General features: G+C 42.0%; 1 protein-coding gene across 1 annotated transcript in view; it reads left to right on the top strand.

Annotated features, from left to right (window-relative positions):
* The window catches only part of EPHA3 (EPH receptor A3), a 375,419-nt gene that overhangs the window by 274,186 nt on the left and 84,788 nt on the right, over positions 1–16,445 (top strand). The window contains exons 6-7 of the mRNA XM_066599150.1: positions 7,815–7,939; positions 9,934–10,096. Coding sequence (XP_066455247.1) covers positions 7,815–7,939; positions 9,934–10,096 — 288 coding nt within the window. The remainder of the gene's footprint in view (positions 1–7,814; positions 7,940–9,933; positions 10,097–16,445) is intronic.

Raw genomic sequence — 16,445 nt, forward strand, 5'->3', positions numbered from 1 at the left:
CCCCCCCCCCCCCCCCCCCTCCTGCCTGCAAGACAAAAAAATTTGCCATTGACGTGCGCTGCGTCGCGGCGGGGCCAAAAACTGGGGCGGGTTCGAACACGACTTGATGCTCGTTCGAGTATCGAGCACCATCGAGTACGCTAATACTCAAACGAGCATCAAGCTCGGCAGAGTACGTTCACTCAACTCTAAAGATGATGCAATGCGGAATTATGAAGCCAATGCTTTCCAATGGCTTCATTCACCTCTCCGATGTTTTCCCTCATGTAGCAAGATTTAGAAATCGCTGCCCGCCCTATTTTTCTGCGTTTTGCTCTTTTTTATCACCCATGTTTCCCCACGAAGCCATCACTTTATCGCATCACAAAGTATGAACTTGCGATTTTTATGCGATGCGGTTTTAACATTAGAAACCCCTACTGTCGTCTATTGCGTGAGAAAATCGCAAGCGGCAGCGATGCAATGCGCAATGCTTTCCCCAAGACAAAACCTAGCCGACGCTCAGACATTGCATGTGCCAAAATGCGGTATTGCCGCGATTTTCTCACGGTGATATAGCCCTCGCCAATGTGAAGGAGCCCTAACGGCGTTTTAAAAAAAAATGGCAGAATTGATGTTTTTTCTGCCCTGCAAAAATAAGTTTTCCAATCCATTATATGTACCCAAAAATGGTGCCAATAAAAACTACAGTTCGTCACGCAAGAAACAAATCCTCATACGGCCGGAAAAAATAAAAAAGTTACGGCTTTCGAAAAGTGGAGATGAAAATCCCCCAAAAATCGTTGCATGCTCATGCCCAAATAGGGTGTCCTTAAGGGGTTAATGGATCAGTCCATATATCGCTACGAAGCACATAGTCCTCACGTCCTTTTTTTCTTACTCCGCCTTCCTTTACTATGCTGCCCGCTTCGGTGCGACAATGTCAGATCGTAACGCAGATCTGCTAGGTGTTTCCGCAGAACACAAGGGAAGGGTCATTGATAATAACTGAGGCTTGGAAATCTGTCAGAATCTAATAATGTGTTTCCATGTAGCTCCATTGTTTGTGCGCTGGAGCTGCCGCCCTCATGCCTGGCCGTGCAGCTGCTACGCCGGTGGACGTGCTGTGAAGAAAGTCCTCCGTCTGATAAGACTCCTATAATTGGCCGCTCTGCCCTGGTTTATTTAGCAGAAGGTCCTGAGAGGTTCCTCAAGTAGCTCGTCCCCCTCGCCGCCTACCGGGGCTTACCTCCCCGTCTCCCCTGTTGTATGTACTAAGGAAGAAGATGCTAAAAATAGTCTCTTAAAGTGTCTGCGAGGCAGAAGCTAATGAGGAGGCGGCGGGGGAGCGAGTCTTCCAGAAAGGCTTCGATGAAATAAAGCGCGGAGATAATTACTGTGGCGCAGATAAGCCCACCGCACAATGGGGCCGCGGAGCGAGGCCGCCGTCCCGGGAATGCTTCATTAGACTGTGATATTACTTATCAAGGCTCGGAGGTACCTTCATTCCTGGAGGCCTCGGACGCCGCTTCTCCGACCCTCGCTGTGGCGTTTAAAGGGTCATTATTTGTACTCTATTTGTGGGGGGGATTTAGAAAACCCGACTCAGGCTAATTTCACATTGGCGATTGCGTTTTTGCCGCAAGAAAATTGCGTCAAAATCACATATTTTTTGAGCGTCAGCCATACTTTTTTTGGAGAATAATCTCGCATTGTATCGCTGTTGCCCGCGATAAAATCGCACAGTAAAATTGCGCAATTTTTTATTGCAAAAGTCAATAGGAAAATCGCAGGAGTCTCCATAGGGAAACACGGGAGATTAAAAAAAAATCGCACATCACGGAAGCATACAGCACGCCGCGATTTTTTTGTTCTCTCAACATCGTATTAGTGAAAAAAATCGCAGATGGGGAGGACGGCATTATACATCATTGGTTTCATAATCTGCTTTTTTACTGACTATTGCAGCAGGCAAAAATTGCACAAAAGTCGCGCGACTTTCTCGCCAGTGTGAAATCATCCAAACAAAAAATATCGCGGCGTGCTCTATCTTTCTGCAATGTGTGATTTTCTTTTTTTTTACTTCCCATGTTTTGCTATGGAGGCTTCTTTTCATCGCACGCAAAGCGCAACAAACAAGCGATTTTATCATTATAAGTCCTATTGACTTTTGCGCTAAAAATATTTCATGATTTCATCGCGGGCGGCAGCAGTGCAAGATTATCCTCCAAAATAAGCATGGCTCGAAAAGCGCGGAAACAAAGATGCGATTTTGCTGCGCTTTTCTTGCGGCAAAATCGTGATTGCCCGCGTGTAACTAGCCTTAAGCCATATTCATACGAACGGGAAACTGGCGCAAATATGAAATGAATTATTTTGAAGGGATTTATTCACATAAACAATTTTTTCCTCGCAGTGAAAAAAAACGCAGTATGTTGTATTTTTGGGCGTCCCCGCGGGAAGAATCGCTCGTTGTTACCTGTGGGACCTTGAAGACAATCAATGGGGAACACTTGCGAATCACCCGCCTGAGGATTGCAGTTCCACGTAAGGGATAGGAGGCGTTTTTGAATGAAAAATACCTTCCATCGTCGTGAAAACGCACGTTGGCAAGCGCAATAAAAAGATGCGCCAAAAAGAGATAGATTTTAGAGACAGGATTTACGTTGAGTTTTTTTGCGGTGAAATCCACTATGCGAACAAACCCTGCGCCACCCCAGCCGTATGCATATTTGCGTGCGCATTTGTGCTGTGTATTTGCTCATGAGGTGTTGCAGATTCGCCTGTGCAACAACGCGTTTTACTGCATTTCTTGTGTGTGCAAGGAATGTGCAATTGTGTGTGCAAAAAAAAAACACGTGCTGTTTTGTGCAGCGCAATTGCCAACGCAAAATACGCATTTCTGCATGAAAACATTTAAATCCACGGGCTCTATTTTCTGCGTATTGTGCGTGTTAAATTTTCGTGTGCAAATATGTTCATGTGACACAGGCTGTATTTTTAGTGTGATTTTCTAGCAATTTAATACACTTTTAGGATTTTTATGCGCGGTTTCCATCTGCTTTGCATCTGTTTTTCATGAGTGTACAAAAGCGCATAAGCGTACAGCTTCCGCACCTCTTGGTTCTCTTAATTTTTTCGTATATGGGTACATGTGGTAAAAATGGATCGTGCCAGTATCAGGTTAGTACAACCTGTTTTTTTTTTTTTATTGCACCCGTTGACTTGAATGGCGATTTTTTTTTTTGGGGGGGGGGAGGGGAGAATTGGACTAAAATTGGTCGTTCTGGTTTTTTTTTTCCCCTTAGACTATCCGAGTACAAAAAAATGACCATCTAACTATCCCCATTCGAAGCAATATGTTCTGTTTCCGTGTGTTTTTTCGGTTTGTTTTTTTTTTGGTACGAAAATCGTCTGGAAAAATCGCGCCTGTGAAAACGTCCTTTCATGATTCTGCTCCGTATGGTCATCACGCATGACAAAACAAGAAACCGTGAAGAAGTGCTACTGGGGCGGTATTGTTTTGTGTGTCTACTAAGAGGGCATGACTATACAGAAGTGGGTTAAGGGTAAAGTCCCCTGGTGTAAGCACCAAGTCATGACTGACTCCTCGAGTGACATCACATCCTCTCGGCACACAGTTATTGCGGGGTGGTTTGCCATTGCCTTCTCCAGTCATCTATTACCTGCCAGCAAGCTGGGTACTCATTTTACCGAGCTCAAAATGATGGAAGGCTGAGTCAACCTTGAGCCGGCTACCTGAACCAAGCAAGGATTGAACCCACAACCTTCAGGTCGTGAGCAAGAACCCTAACACTCTGCTGCCCTAACACTCTGGGGCAGAAGTGGGGGCTGCACCCATACCCTACAGCTTGAGTGGGTTCAATGCCCCTCTTGTCACATAAGCAGTATTATTAATCCCTTCCTGCTGCAGCCCTTTTTTTTTTTTTTTCCATTTTTCCATCCCGGCTTTCAAACTATGATAACTTTGTTTGTATTTTTTGGTGACATCTATGAGGCTTGTTTTTTTACGGGACGAGTTGTTTTTTTTTTCAGTGACATCATTTAACGCACCCTATAATGTATTGGAAAAGTTAAAAAAATTCCTAAGTGGTGAAAAATGGAAAAATGTGATTGCATCATTTAGGAAGACGTTTGCTTTTATGGCGTGCAGCAAAAAGAGGTCAATACAATCACGGCGATAATAGTTTTTTATGTAGTACTAAAAAAAAAATAGACTATGCAACGACCTGCTGTCTCCATCATTTGAACCCCATAACATATTTTTTAATTCTTCCGATAATGCAGCTGAACGTCGGCGCTTTTTTAAAAAAAAAGTGACCTGTAGTTTTTAGCGGTACTATTGTGGGGTGTCACCACTTTTTGATTACTTTTTATTGAAATTTTTCGACCTGCGTAAAGGCAGTTATGCATCTATGAACCACTGCCTGCTTACTGGGAATGTAGGCCCGCAGTGAATGGATCTCCAGCTTGCTTCGTCTCTATTCACGAAGCGATCCTGGTTCTTGTATTTTAATACAGGAGCAATTTTCATTGGGACAACTGCGCCCGACAGTCGTCCTCTATTAAAGGACCTTTATATGGTATACAATAATACTACAGCTTTATATTGTATCTTGGCATTCTATTCAGACGTGCTACTGGGATGTCTCAATAGGCAAACATTCATGGTAGCCCTGGGGATGTTTGGAAGGCCCAAGATTGCCGAGGCACCAGGCACCTTGTATTCTCATCGCGGGGAAGGAGGTGGGGTCATTTCGGTACATTTCAATCCCGATTGAGAAATTTAAATGGTTAACAGCCACAACTGGAGTTATCTCCGATTGCGGCTATCGTGGGTAGGTCAAAGACAGCCAACATCAGACATGTATGGAGCGGACTCAGCCCGCTCTGTACACTGATGTGTGCTGTACATGTTGGGAAAGGGTTAATAGCGCATGGAAAATGGCGGATTGCATAACAGTCCCTGCACTGGAACCTACTAGCTATAAGTTACAGGTATGGTTTACTAGTGAATTTCAAAGGGGGATATCCAAATGTTTCATTTTGCGGCCCCCCGCCCATCGACTATTGGGTGACCTGTCCTGAGGATACGTCATTAGTTGTTTTAGAGCTGGTAAACCCATTTAATGTGTTAAGTAATAACTGCGGTACCCCTTTAAGAGAATCTGAGTGAGTGTAATACTGTTTTTCCAGATATACGATACAATAACGGGGCAGGAATGCTGTGATTCATGATGGAAAAAGTATAAGCACTAAGCGTTAAAAAAAAAGTTCTACCCGTTAAAATCCCCTTATTGTGCCAACAACAGCAGAACCATTGGGGTTGGTGCCTTTGAAAACAGCAGGTACCGGAGCTCCAGCGATGATTGCTAATCTACAGCTTAGCGCAGATTTTAACTTGCTTCAATTCCTCGTTTTGTAAGAAAGTTCTAATACCTTCCTTACAAATTGTGTTGTGATGACAGGAGACCAAATCAGATCTAATCCAATAAAAGGGATCGGAATGCTCTTCAGAACGACTCGGACTTTATTCACAGCAAATCCGTCTTTTCTTCTCGCTAACAGTGACAGGAAATCAGTAATGCTTCTTTGGTTGCACATGTACCCGCACAGTTGGTCCCTGTATAACAGTCAACACATCGGGGTTAAGTTTCTGGATTTCAGTGTCAGATTTAGTTCCATAGATGTAGTAATGGGGTGACAAAAGCCGAGATAGATAGATAGATAGATAGATAGATAGATAGATAGATAGATAGATAGATAGATAGATAGATATGAGATAGATAGATAGATAGATAGATAGATATGAGATAGATAGATAGATAGATAGATAGGTATTAGATGGTTAGATAGATATGAGATAGACACATATGATAGATAGATAGATAGATAGATAGATAGATAGATAGATAGATAGATAGATATTAGATGAATACATAGATAGATACATATGAAATATATTGATATTAGATGAATAGATAGATAAAAAGATAGATATGAGATAGATATTAGATATATAGATAGATATTAAATAGTTAGTTAGATGGGCATGGTATAGATAGATGGATGGATGGATAAATAGATATTGGATGGATGGATGGATAGATAGATATTGGATGGATGGATGGATAGATAGATATTGGATGGATGGATGGATGGATAGATAGATATTGGATGGATGGATAGATAGATATTGGATGGATGGATGGATGGATGGATAGATAGATATTGGATTGATGGATGGATAGATAGATATTGGATGGATGGATGGATGGATAGATAGATAGATAGATAGATAGATAGATAGATATTGGATGGATAGATAGATAATTAGATATATATTGGATGGATTGATCTTAGATAAATAGATAGATAGATAGATAGATAGATAGATAGATAGATCGAGAGATAGATATGAGATAGACATGAGATAGATATGATATATAGATATTAAATATATTGATATACATTAGATAGTTAGTTAAATGGATATGAGATAGATAGATATTAGATGGATAGAGATAGATATGAGATAGATATGAGATAGAGAGATAGATAGAGAGAGATGAGATAGATAGATAGATAGATATGAGATAGATAGATATGAGATAGACAGATATGATAGCTAGTTATTAGATATATAAATAGATAATAAATAGTTAGATGGGCATGAGATAGATAGATATTAGATAGATAGATAATTAGATATATATTAGATGGATTGATATTAGATAGATAGATGATAAACATGAGATAGATGTGATAGATGGATTTTAGCTATATAGATAGACATCAGATAGTTAGTTATATAAATATGAGATAGATGGATAGATATTAGATAGATAGATAGACTAAAGACAGATAGATAGAATGATGGATAGATAGATATTAGATATATAGATGTTAGGTGGATAGATCATAGATAGATATGTACTTAGAAGACAGATACCTAGATACGAGACATAAATATGAGTTAGATTGTACTTCTTCTTTACCTTCCCTCATACAGGCAGCCATATTACAGGGTTAATTAAATAAGACACTCTTTGGCTGTGTAATAATACAGGTCATTCTTTTTGTATTTCCGTGCTGGACAACTCTATGGCAAAACCCCGCTCCTCGTCTGAAATCTGTTATCCCCGGCAATTAAAGATATTTTTCTCATTTCAGACAGAAGGCGCACGACGACCACGAGGCCAAACAGGCCGGCCGAAAAAGAGAAATGATTTCCCTTTAGAGAGAAAAAAAATCTTATTTAGCAGAAACTGTTCACTTCTGTTCGCACAAATAATGGAAGTCACTTAACGGCACATTAGTAAACTGTTTATAAAAACATCTCGGAAGGTTGCCGTTGTACGCTTTTACGGGCGGCCATGAATAAGTGTATAATTATTAGCATGCCTCTGAATTCCCGCAGCTCGGCGAACGTCGACGTTAAAAGATAGAAAATGAATTGCTGTTCACTTCAAAACAACACTAGTCGCTGACTAAATTCCGAATGTACGTTGAGATCCGGCGCACACAGATCTCTATTAATTTCCTACCCTTTTAATAGCGCAAGTGTTTTCATTAGTTACGTTCTAGTAGCATATTAGAAACATCTGCTCACTCGCCACCAGCGTACCGCTAATAGAAAATGTCAGTTCATTTGTCTCCAGGCCCAACATGCTCCTCGATAAGTGTACCAAAGCTATAACCCAGCTGCTAGCTCTTGATACAACGCCAGATAGAGTCAACAACCATTTATATGCAAACCGTTACTCCTCGCCAACCATAAATATTTTCGTCTTCTTTTCTCTTTTCCTGCGCAGCTCCATCTCCCGTCACCATCATTAGGAAAGACCGGACGTCTCGAAACAGTATTGCCCTTTCTTGGCAAGAGCCGGAGCACCCAAATGGGATCATCTTGGACTACGAGGTCAAGTACTACGAAAAGGTGGGAAGAAAAGCAATTACAGCAAAACGTTAACAAACTCTATTGTATCGGCCAAGAATAAGTCTGCCGAGCGTTCCAACTGTTATTGATTCTCACTGTTGTAAGGGATTCATTACGGGCTGGGGAATTTTCGGGGAGGCTGGTGGCTCTTCTATGAAGCGCGTTTAGAGTTACGATTTATGATACGAGATGTTTACAGTTTATTGCCGTTCGTCTTCCTATATACTTGTTGTAGGTGTCCGTGACATTGATAGGAGTCGAAGCATCCTCAACTTGTATCATTGGCACTTATGATTTGTGAGAACATTACTTTTAGGGTTTATTTACACGGGGCGAGAAAAACGTGCGAGTTCTGTGTGCTTGCGAGACGCACAGAGCTCGCACAATGTATTAATGTGTTATTCCCAGAATTCCAAACTTTTTTACAAAACGCATGGGTTTAGGACTGCGATATGTGCCTGACTTTCTTGGATTAATATCACGCTCACCTGTGAAAATGCAACCTTATGCCACATTCATATGAGTGAGTGTCATGTAGGTCGGAGAAAATGGGACCCATATCGCTCGCTATTTAGACAAAACTATCAATTGAGATGTTTAAACAAGTCTCAAAATGTTTTTGAACTCTCACTCCGGTCGCTGGGTGGTGTAAAAAGTGTAGGAACATTTCTAGACATATTTAAAGTGACCTTATGGTTTCAGGGCAAAATTCTGTCCCGGGACCGTAGACTGGAGGGGTGTCTTACCTGTACTTTATCTTCTCTCTCTGGCCCTTCTTTCCACCAATTCTGGTTCCATTTTACAGATGGCCAAGATTGCTGCCACCATTGTTAGACTACCAGAGTATCTAGAGTACATTGGCAGTGTTAGGACTACCAATATAGTATAGGTGCTCTGTGATTGGCCAGTACTGGTGATTAGCGCTGTTCAAACACAGAGCACTTCACAATGTCTATTAGATCACTAGAAAATGGCAGCGGTCATCATGGTCACCCAAAAACGAACCAGCAAAACGAAGGAGCCAGGAAGAGGAGATAAAGTACAGTACAGGTAAGATACCCCTCCACCCTTCAGTCCCGGGACAGAATGTTCTCCCAAAGCCGGAGGGTCACTTTAAAGATATGAAATCCCCCTATCCCTTTTTCTAGTTAAGTTGTTTAATTTTTATTTATTTTTGTTTTTTTCTCTTCTTTTTCTAAACTGATTTGCATAAAAAAACAAGGCACAACTTATGCCATAATTCTGGCCCAACACCAACAGTAAATGTGCCCCATTATTTGATTTTTGCTGAAGCGCAAGTTTGGCAGTTGCTCATATTCCCTGCAGTGGCCACTGCTGGAGAAGTGTGGTATTACAATAGATGCCGCCAATTCAAATGCTGATTTTGTAGATGTGCTTCACTTCGGTTAGCATGCAAATGTTTTTTTTTCTGATGTCCCAAATGCTTGCTGTAAATAAACATCATTTAAGACCCTGAGATATGATCACACTGCCTATCAGTGTTCAGCAGTATCCTACAGGAATCCTATATAGTCCTGGAATACAATAACATGTAGGTCCTTCTAACTCATGACTTCCAGAAAATACAGAATTTATGGACTGATCAAACGTCAGTGGAATTTTACTCCAACTTTTAAATTAAAACATCACAAAGCTTTATATGGCTTTAAAAGTGAATTATCTGATGGCTCAGACTAATTACCAGACATTTCAGACTTCAAACAACACTATCATGGCGAAAATAATACGTTTCAGATGTGAGATATCCTGCCCAACAAGCAGCTGAAAACCATAACTGTACGTATAGGAATTCATATAAAATGTTGCGCGACCAAGAGAATCACATACGAAGCATAAAATCGGGAGTTTCCTACGGAGGTGAATGATAGGTTCACATGCTACATTCTCGTAAATCTCAGCATCAGCTGCCTCTGCCGCTTACGGTTATAACGTTTTACTGTAGATGATAACAAAAGTATTTTTTTTTCCCAAAGCAGGAACAGGAAACCAGCTACACCATCCTGAGAGCCCGAGGTACCAATGTGACAATCAGTGGTCTTAAGCCTGACACAACGTACATTTTCCAAATTCGGGCCCGGACAGCCGCTGGTTATGGACCGAACAGCCGCAAGTTTGAGTTTGAAACGAGTCCTGATTGTACGTATCTATGTGCTGTGTGTGTTGTATTGTCTTCTGGTTACTTGGGGGGTGGGGGGGGTAGTTATTGACCCTCTTTATTTTGGGGGTTATAGTTTGAAGTAACTCCCCGGTTTTGTAATTAATACAATTGTTTTAGGTCGCAACAACCATGCTATTGATCTAGGTTTAGTTAAAATACGATCAGCTGATGAACTTGGTTTAATTAAAATGCATTACACCAACACTTTTTGATCTAAGATTTGCAAAACCAAGTTCACTTGATCTGCGATCAAAGGTTGAACCTGGAAGAAATGTATAGCCCATGGAGATTGGTGATTGTAGTCAGGTGGTCTTCCCAGCATTCATAGTGATCTTCCCAACATTCATAATTTAGTTCCCAGCATTCATATCGATAGTAAAACCATGTCCAGCTGCCAGCAACAACCATGGGTGTAATTTCACCACTCAAGAACAGCCTATCTGGCTATTATCCAAGTCTGTCATCTTGAATTTTGGTTGCTTTACTAAGTTCAACTAGTATGATATGCCAAAATTGGTGGATCCAATTGAACCTAGATTTGAACCGAGATCATGGGCTACACCGTGTTGGAGTCACCATTTTCTACTTGGTCTTATATCAACTCTCGTTGATCTCAGACCACATTTTGGTGCAATGGGCCATTAATATATTGGTCTATTGTGACAGATCCTGGCGTAGCTCACTTGACTGCAGCATGAGTTGAGGTGATCATTAAAAAGGTTGACATAACTGGTTACCATACTGGGAAGAGTCAAATGTTCTAGAGAAATCGAATGGAGTTGTCAGTCCTACTCCCTGGAAGGAGGAGTTCTAAGGGATATAAATGAGAGGGACTGATGCGAAAGTGAGTTGGTTGGTGCTGTCGGTGGAGTGAGTACTGTGTCGGAAGTTGTGAGAGATTGTCCATTGCAAAGAGGTCTACTGGAGCAGCTCTAATAAAGCTCTGGAGCTTTCTGACTGTAGAGAAGAGGTTTTCTTATCAGTGCAACTTGGCTAGAAAGCCTAGAAGGAATACCCACATCCCTCACAGTCACGAACTGTTTGGCTGTGTGTAGAGAGTGTGAGGAGCAATGCCACGCCTGAACCACTCAGTGTAAAGATTGTTACCTGATTGTGATGGGCCATAAGGTCATATTGTCAGTTATTTCCTTGATTATCTAGTACAGTACCTGCCGGAGTACAACCGTTGAGTTACCACAACACTTATTCTGTCTCTTGCTTCACGAGCCTTAGCCCCAACATACATTTATTGTACTCTGTACATCCAGAAATCTTTTTTATCACCAAAAACTAATAATGTCTTCCAATATTTAGTCTCCACCTATACATAGAGGTAAATAAACCTCAATGTCCAGCTTTGACCTAGGAGTTAGCCCTGTGTCGCTGACAATAACAACCAGAGGTTTTCCACAGAACGTATGTAATAGTGCCTTTATAGTGAATTGAGGTATTTTGCTTAGGAACACTGCTTCAGTTACAACTTGTTTAGGCAACTGTCCAGGCTTCCTGTTCAAGGGTTCTGTCTGACATGTCGAAAATGGCATTCAGAAGGAACTCTTGGAGGCTCCATAGGCTATCATTTCTGAAACTAAGACCAAAGATGAAAGCTCTAGTCTCCGTTTCAGCAGGCTTTCGTTCATTCCTGGCATTTTGGGTGGGCAGAATAGTGTGGCTGACTAGACTATATTACATTAATGCTGGAAATCTGCTAAAACAGAGACCAAATCTTGCAGCTTTGGACTTTGTTTTATAAATAACAGCCCATGGAGCCACCAGGGTCCTTTCTGAATGCTGTTTTCAGCATGTTAGACAAGACCCTTGGATGGAACGCCTGGACCTGAATAGGGTGTGCATTTAGCCAAGGTTACAAGACTGCTTGTTTTCATTTGCCTTTCTATGGAGTTTAATCTGTTAAGTATACCGCCTAGTTTGGTACTTAATGATGCAACATAAAATCCCATGACAAGTTCCCCGTGGATCAGTTTCAGTGTGAATCCACATTAGATGGGAAAATCCAGCGATCTGAGCGACTTCCAAAGAGGCCCGGGTTTCGGTGCTAGAGTAGCTGGAGCCAGGATGTCACTGCCAACCGCGTGGGGTTCTTTGAGAGTATACCAAGAATGGTGTGATCGAGGAAAGACCTAGAGTGAAAGGAAATCCTGTGGATAGAAACAACCGAAACTGGTCAGAGGAGGATGTCAGGAATCAATCTTACCAACAGCGCTGCACAGTCAAGAGCAGCCAAATACAACATGCTCTAACTCAGTGTTCCCCAACTCCAGTCCTCGGGGACCACTAACAGGTCATGTTTTCAGGATATCCTCAATGTTGCACAGGTGATGTAATTATTGTCAGTGCCTCAGACATTGCCACAGCTGTTCTTACTATAGGAGATCCTGAAAACATGACCTGTTGGTGGTCCCTGAGGACTGGAGTTGGGGACCCCTGCTCTAACTGACATGACCAAATGCACAACTCATCGTTCCTTAGTACGGATGGGTTATTACAGCATATGATCAGTTCCACCGCCATTCTGTCTAAGAGGGACAGAAAGCCGAGACTCCACTGGATTACTGAGCAGTGGAAAAATATTGTCTGGTCAGATGGATCCAGATTTCTGTTGCAGCGTGCTGATGGGAGCCAGAATTTGTCACGAGCAGCATGAATGGATGACCCCTTCCTGTCAGGCTGGTGGAGATTGAGTAATGGTGTGAGGAAGGTTTTCATCATTCACCCTGAGTCTTCTGATACCTTCGTTAGGTGTCACAACAAATTTATGCAATTCTGAAGGTCAAAGCAGGCCCAATATGTCACTAGATGGGGACCTCTAATAAAGTGGCCATTCGGTGTAAGCTGAATTAATGGGATAAATTAAATTTTTAGTACAAATACAAATTTTTTTAATGCTATTCTGGATCTTTTATTACAATCATCGGGGAAGATTTCTAAAACTGTCTTAAATGTAATCTGTCTTTATTGCCCATAACAACCAATCACAACTCAGCTTTCATTTTTTTACGTTGCCTTTGAAAAATGAAAGCTGCTCTGTGATTGGTTGTTATGTGCAACAAGGACAGTTTGCATTTTAGACGGTTTTATAAATCTCCACCGTTACATTTTGTAGTTTTCTACGGTCTTGTTGACAATAGAAGGTAAATACTGACACACTAATCAGTTGAATGATGAATTCCCCCGGCGCTGCAGATTGAAGCGCTCGGCGATACCTAGTACAGGTGTGGTTTTATGCCCTGCTGTTTACCTCAGAGGTGCAGCGCTGGTTTTCTATAATTTTATTGTCATGCACATTTAACAGTCCATTACATCTGAGTACAGTAAAAGCAGCCGCCTGCGCCGTAAATTCTAAGTGTTTTTCAACAAGCATGTGTCAACATCATAAAGGAGATAGACTGACTGCGAACATTTCATAAAAAGATAGAGTAACAGGAGATAGAAGGGGAAGTGTGACATGATAAAAGCCGGGGAACGCAACGCGGGTGACGAATACGACTTTACGGAAAGAGCTATTCTAATTTATTTATTTTCTGGGGTTTTCGATCGGGAGATATTTCTTGTTTAACCCGTTTTTACAAATGTAATTTCAGGTAGAAAAACACTAACATTTTTATTAAAAAATAAAACAAATCTCAGGGTGGATTCACACGAGCGTGTTTACGTGCGTACAGTTGTGCGCACAAAAACACTCTCCTATTAGAAACCCATTGGTTCCCTATGGTGTGTTCACATGTCCGTGTTTTACAGGTGTGCAAACACACGCACCTGCAAAACATAGGACATGCGTGCACCATAGGTCCATGGTGTGCGTCAATATTCCCCAGCGGGGAGTCCCGTTGTCGCTGAACACTGTGACAGCACTGTCACAATGATCAGTACTGAGAGGACTTCCCGCTGGGAGTAAAGAATCCCCTGTCACAGCTGTGATAGCTGTGAGAAAGGATTTCTTCATCCCTGTGGGGAGTAAAGAATCCCCTGCTGCAGCTGTCACAGCTGTGACGGCTGTGGCAGAGGATCGCAATGTTCTCCCATCGCTTTCAATAGGACCAACACTTCTGCAGTCTCATTAAAAATGTAGTGGGCTGCTGGCAAGCCCTGCAGGGATTTTCGGGGAAGGGCTTTAAATATAAGCCCTTCCCTGAAAAATCATCCCTAGAATGTGTTAAAAATAAAGAAAAATTATACTCACCTCTCCTCAGCTGCCGGGGCTCAGGCGCATCTAGCCTGTCTTTTCCCTGCACTGCTCTAAAGCTCTTTTAGAAGGTGGGAATTAGAAGGACTGTATCTGATTGGCAGAGCGCTCAGCCAATCACAGGCAGCTCTCAGCCATTTATTGAATGACAGCTGAGTGCTGCTTGTGATTGGTTACAGCACTCAGCCAATCACAGGCTGCACCTGGTCATTCCTAGAATTCAATGCAGCGGCATAACACATATATCCAATAGCGAGCAGTTCCTGCCACAAACTATGGCTGACATTTTGAAGCGTCTGCATTATATGTATCATGGTTTAAGACTTCTGGCATGCTAATAAGACACAATACATTCTACTGATAGGGGTGTCCAAATACTTTTCGTAGGATTGTGTATATGGATGGCTCGAGTCCACTGATAGCCGCTGTGGCTCAGGGGGGGGGGGGGGGGTCCTAAAAAAACATAATGTATGTGTTTTCTTTAATTGGCTTTTCCTTTTTGGACATTCCCTTTAAGGATAATGCGAAAACAGTGTAATCGTAGAAGATCTCGATTTCTATCCAAGAGGGAAATATTTCTTATACAGTCCGGATACAATATTCTGCATAACAGGATGTCCTATAATTAGACGGCACCAATTATACCATAAGCCCGAATCTCTCCCTAAATGACTCTAATTACCAGAATGAAAGATAAAAACCTGTAAATGTGACACTTTATCCACAACTATATACAGAAAACCTGGTCTAGCAATGTTATATGCCAAAAAGGGCCTCGGCATTCATCATGAGACAACGATCCGCATCTTCCTTCCCAACACAACTGCTGAAAAGCCCCAGCTGTACATGAGTGTAGAAGTGATGCCGTTACACAGACTCACGTAAACATACATTAGAAGCGAAATCCAATATGCCACCCACAGTCACATTGTTCCATTAATCGCTCTCCGGGTCCAATTTTCACATGTGAATTAAAGTCAATTATAGACTTGTTCTTAGGTTGCTGGATCGGTAGTCACTGTAAATAAAAGTTTAATACAAACTATGACAACTATACATGGTGTACCGTAACAAGAACAGACCGCGATTTGGCAAGTAGAACCGAGGAGAAGCAATGTTTAACAATTTATGACTGTGCCAGTAAAGCCGATTTAGCTGTTTTGGTTCCATTTTCCACTATTTTCTCTTCGCTCTTGGTTGCCAACAGCCTGGTCTGGATCTGTATTAGAGAACACGGTCTTGGTTCCTACCATTATAAAGCGATATCAGCACGGATTTAGTATTTATATACCAGACTGTTAACGCCAACTATTACCCCATTCTCATCGGTGAGCTCAGTCATACTCAAGCTTTCCATCACCAAGTTTGCTGCCCTTCTACTGAATACTCTGGTTAAGTCAAAGTTGCATGTTGGTGCCCCTACGCCTTTCGCCCCTTGCCTTGTTAGGAACCTCCCACCACAACCCACGGGCGATGCAGTGAATTGTAGCAGAATTGTCTCTCTCTATTTACCAAGAAGAATATTTTTAATTACTTTAACTATTTTTCTCAACTCCTGATAAGAAATCAAAATGGCCCAAAGGTCATTGTCACTGGAGAACTGGAGGAGAACATTGCTGCTTATACACTGAATGGCAGTTTTATTAGAGACCCCCATCTAACATGTTTCCCCGATAATAAGCCCTACCCTGACTTTCGGGGGGAAAGTGGGGCTTGAAATATAAGCCCCTCCCCCGAAAATAAGCCCTAGATAAACTACATGACAAAAAAACAATACTCACCTAGTAGCCGGCATTCGGGTCCTTTGGTGCTACTGCAGCCTTCTGTGTAGTCTTTGGCGGTGACAGCGCATTTCTTCTTGGTAGCAGGGCTTGAATGCCCTGCCTCTAACAAGCGATTGCTCTAATTGGTTCATCGAGCGCCACATCAGCACTCAATGACAATCACAGCCATTCAATGATGTCATTCAATTAATGGCTGTGATTGGTTAATCGAGCATTGGCTCTGATTGGCTAACGCGGCACTCGATGAACCAATCAGAGCAATTGCTTACAGGAGGCGGGGTATTCAAGCCCCCTAACACGAAGAAATGCTCTGTCACCGCCAAAGACTACACAGAAGCC

This window comes from Eleutherodactylus coqui, chromosome 4 (genome assembly GCF_035609145.1).
Source record: "Eleutherodactylus coqui strain aEleCoq1 chromosome 4, aEleCoq1.hap1, whole genome shotgun sequence".
Classification (NCBI taxonomy): domain Eukaryota; kingdom Metazoa; phylum Chordata; class Amphibia; order Anura; family Eleutherodactylidae; genus Eleutherodactylus; species Eleutherodactylus coqui.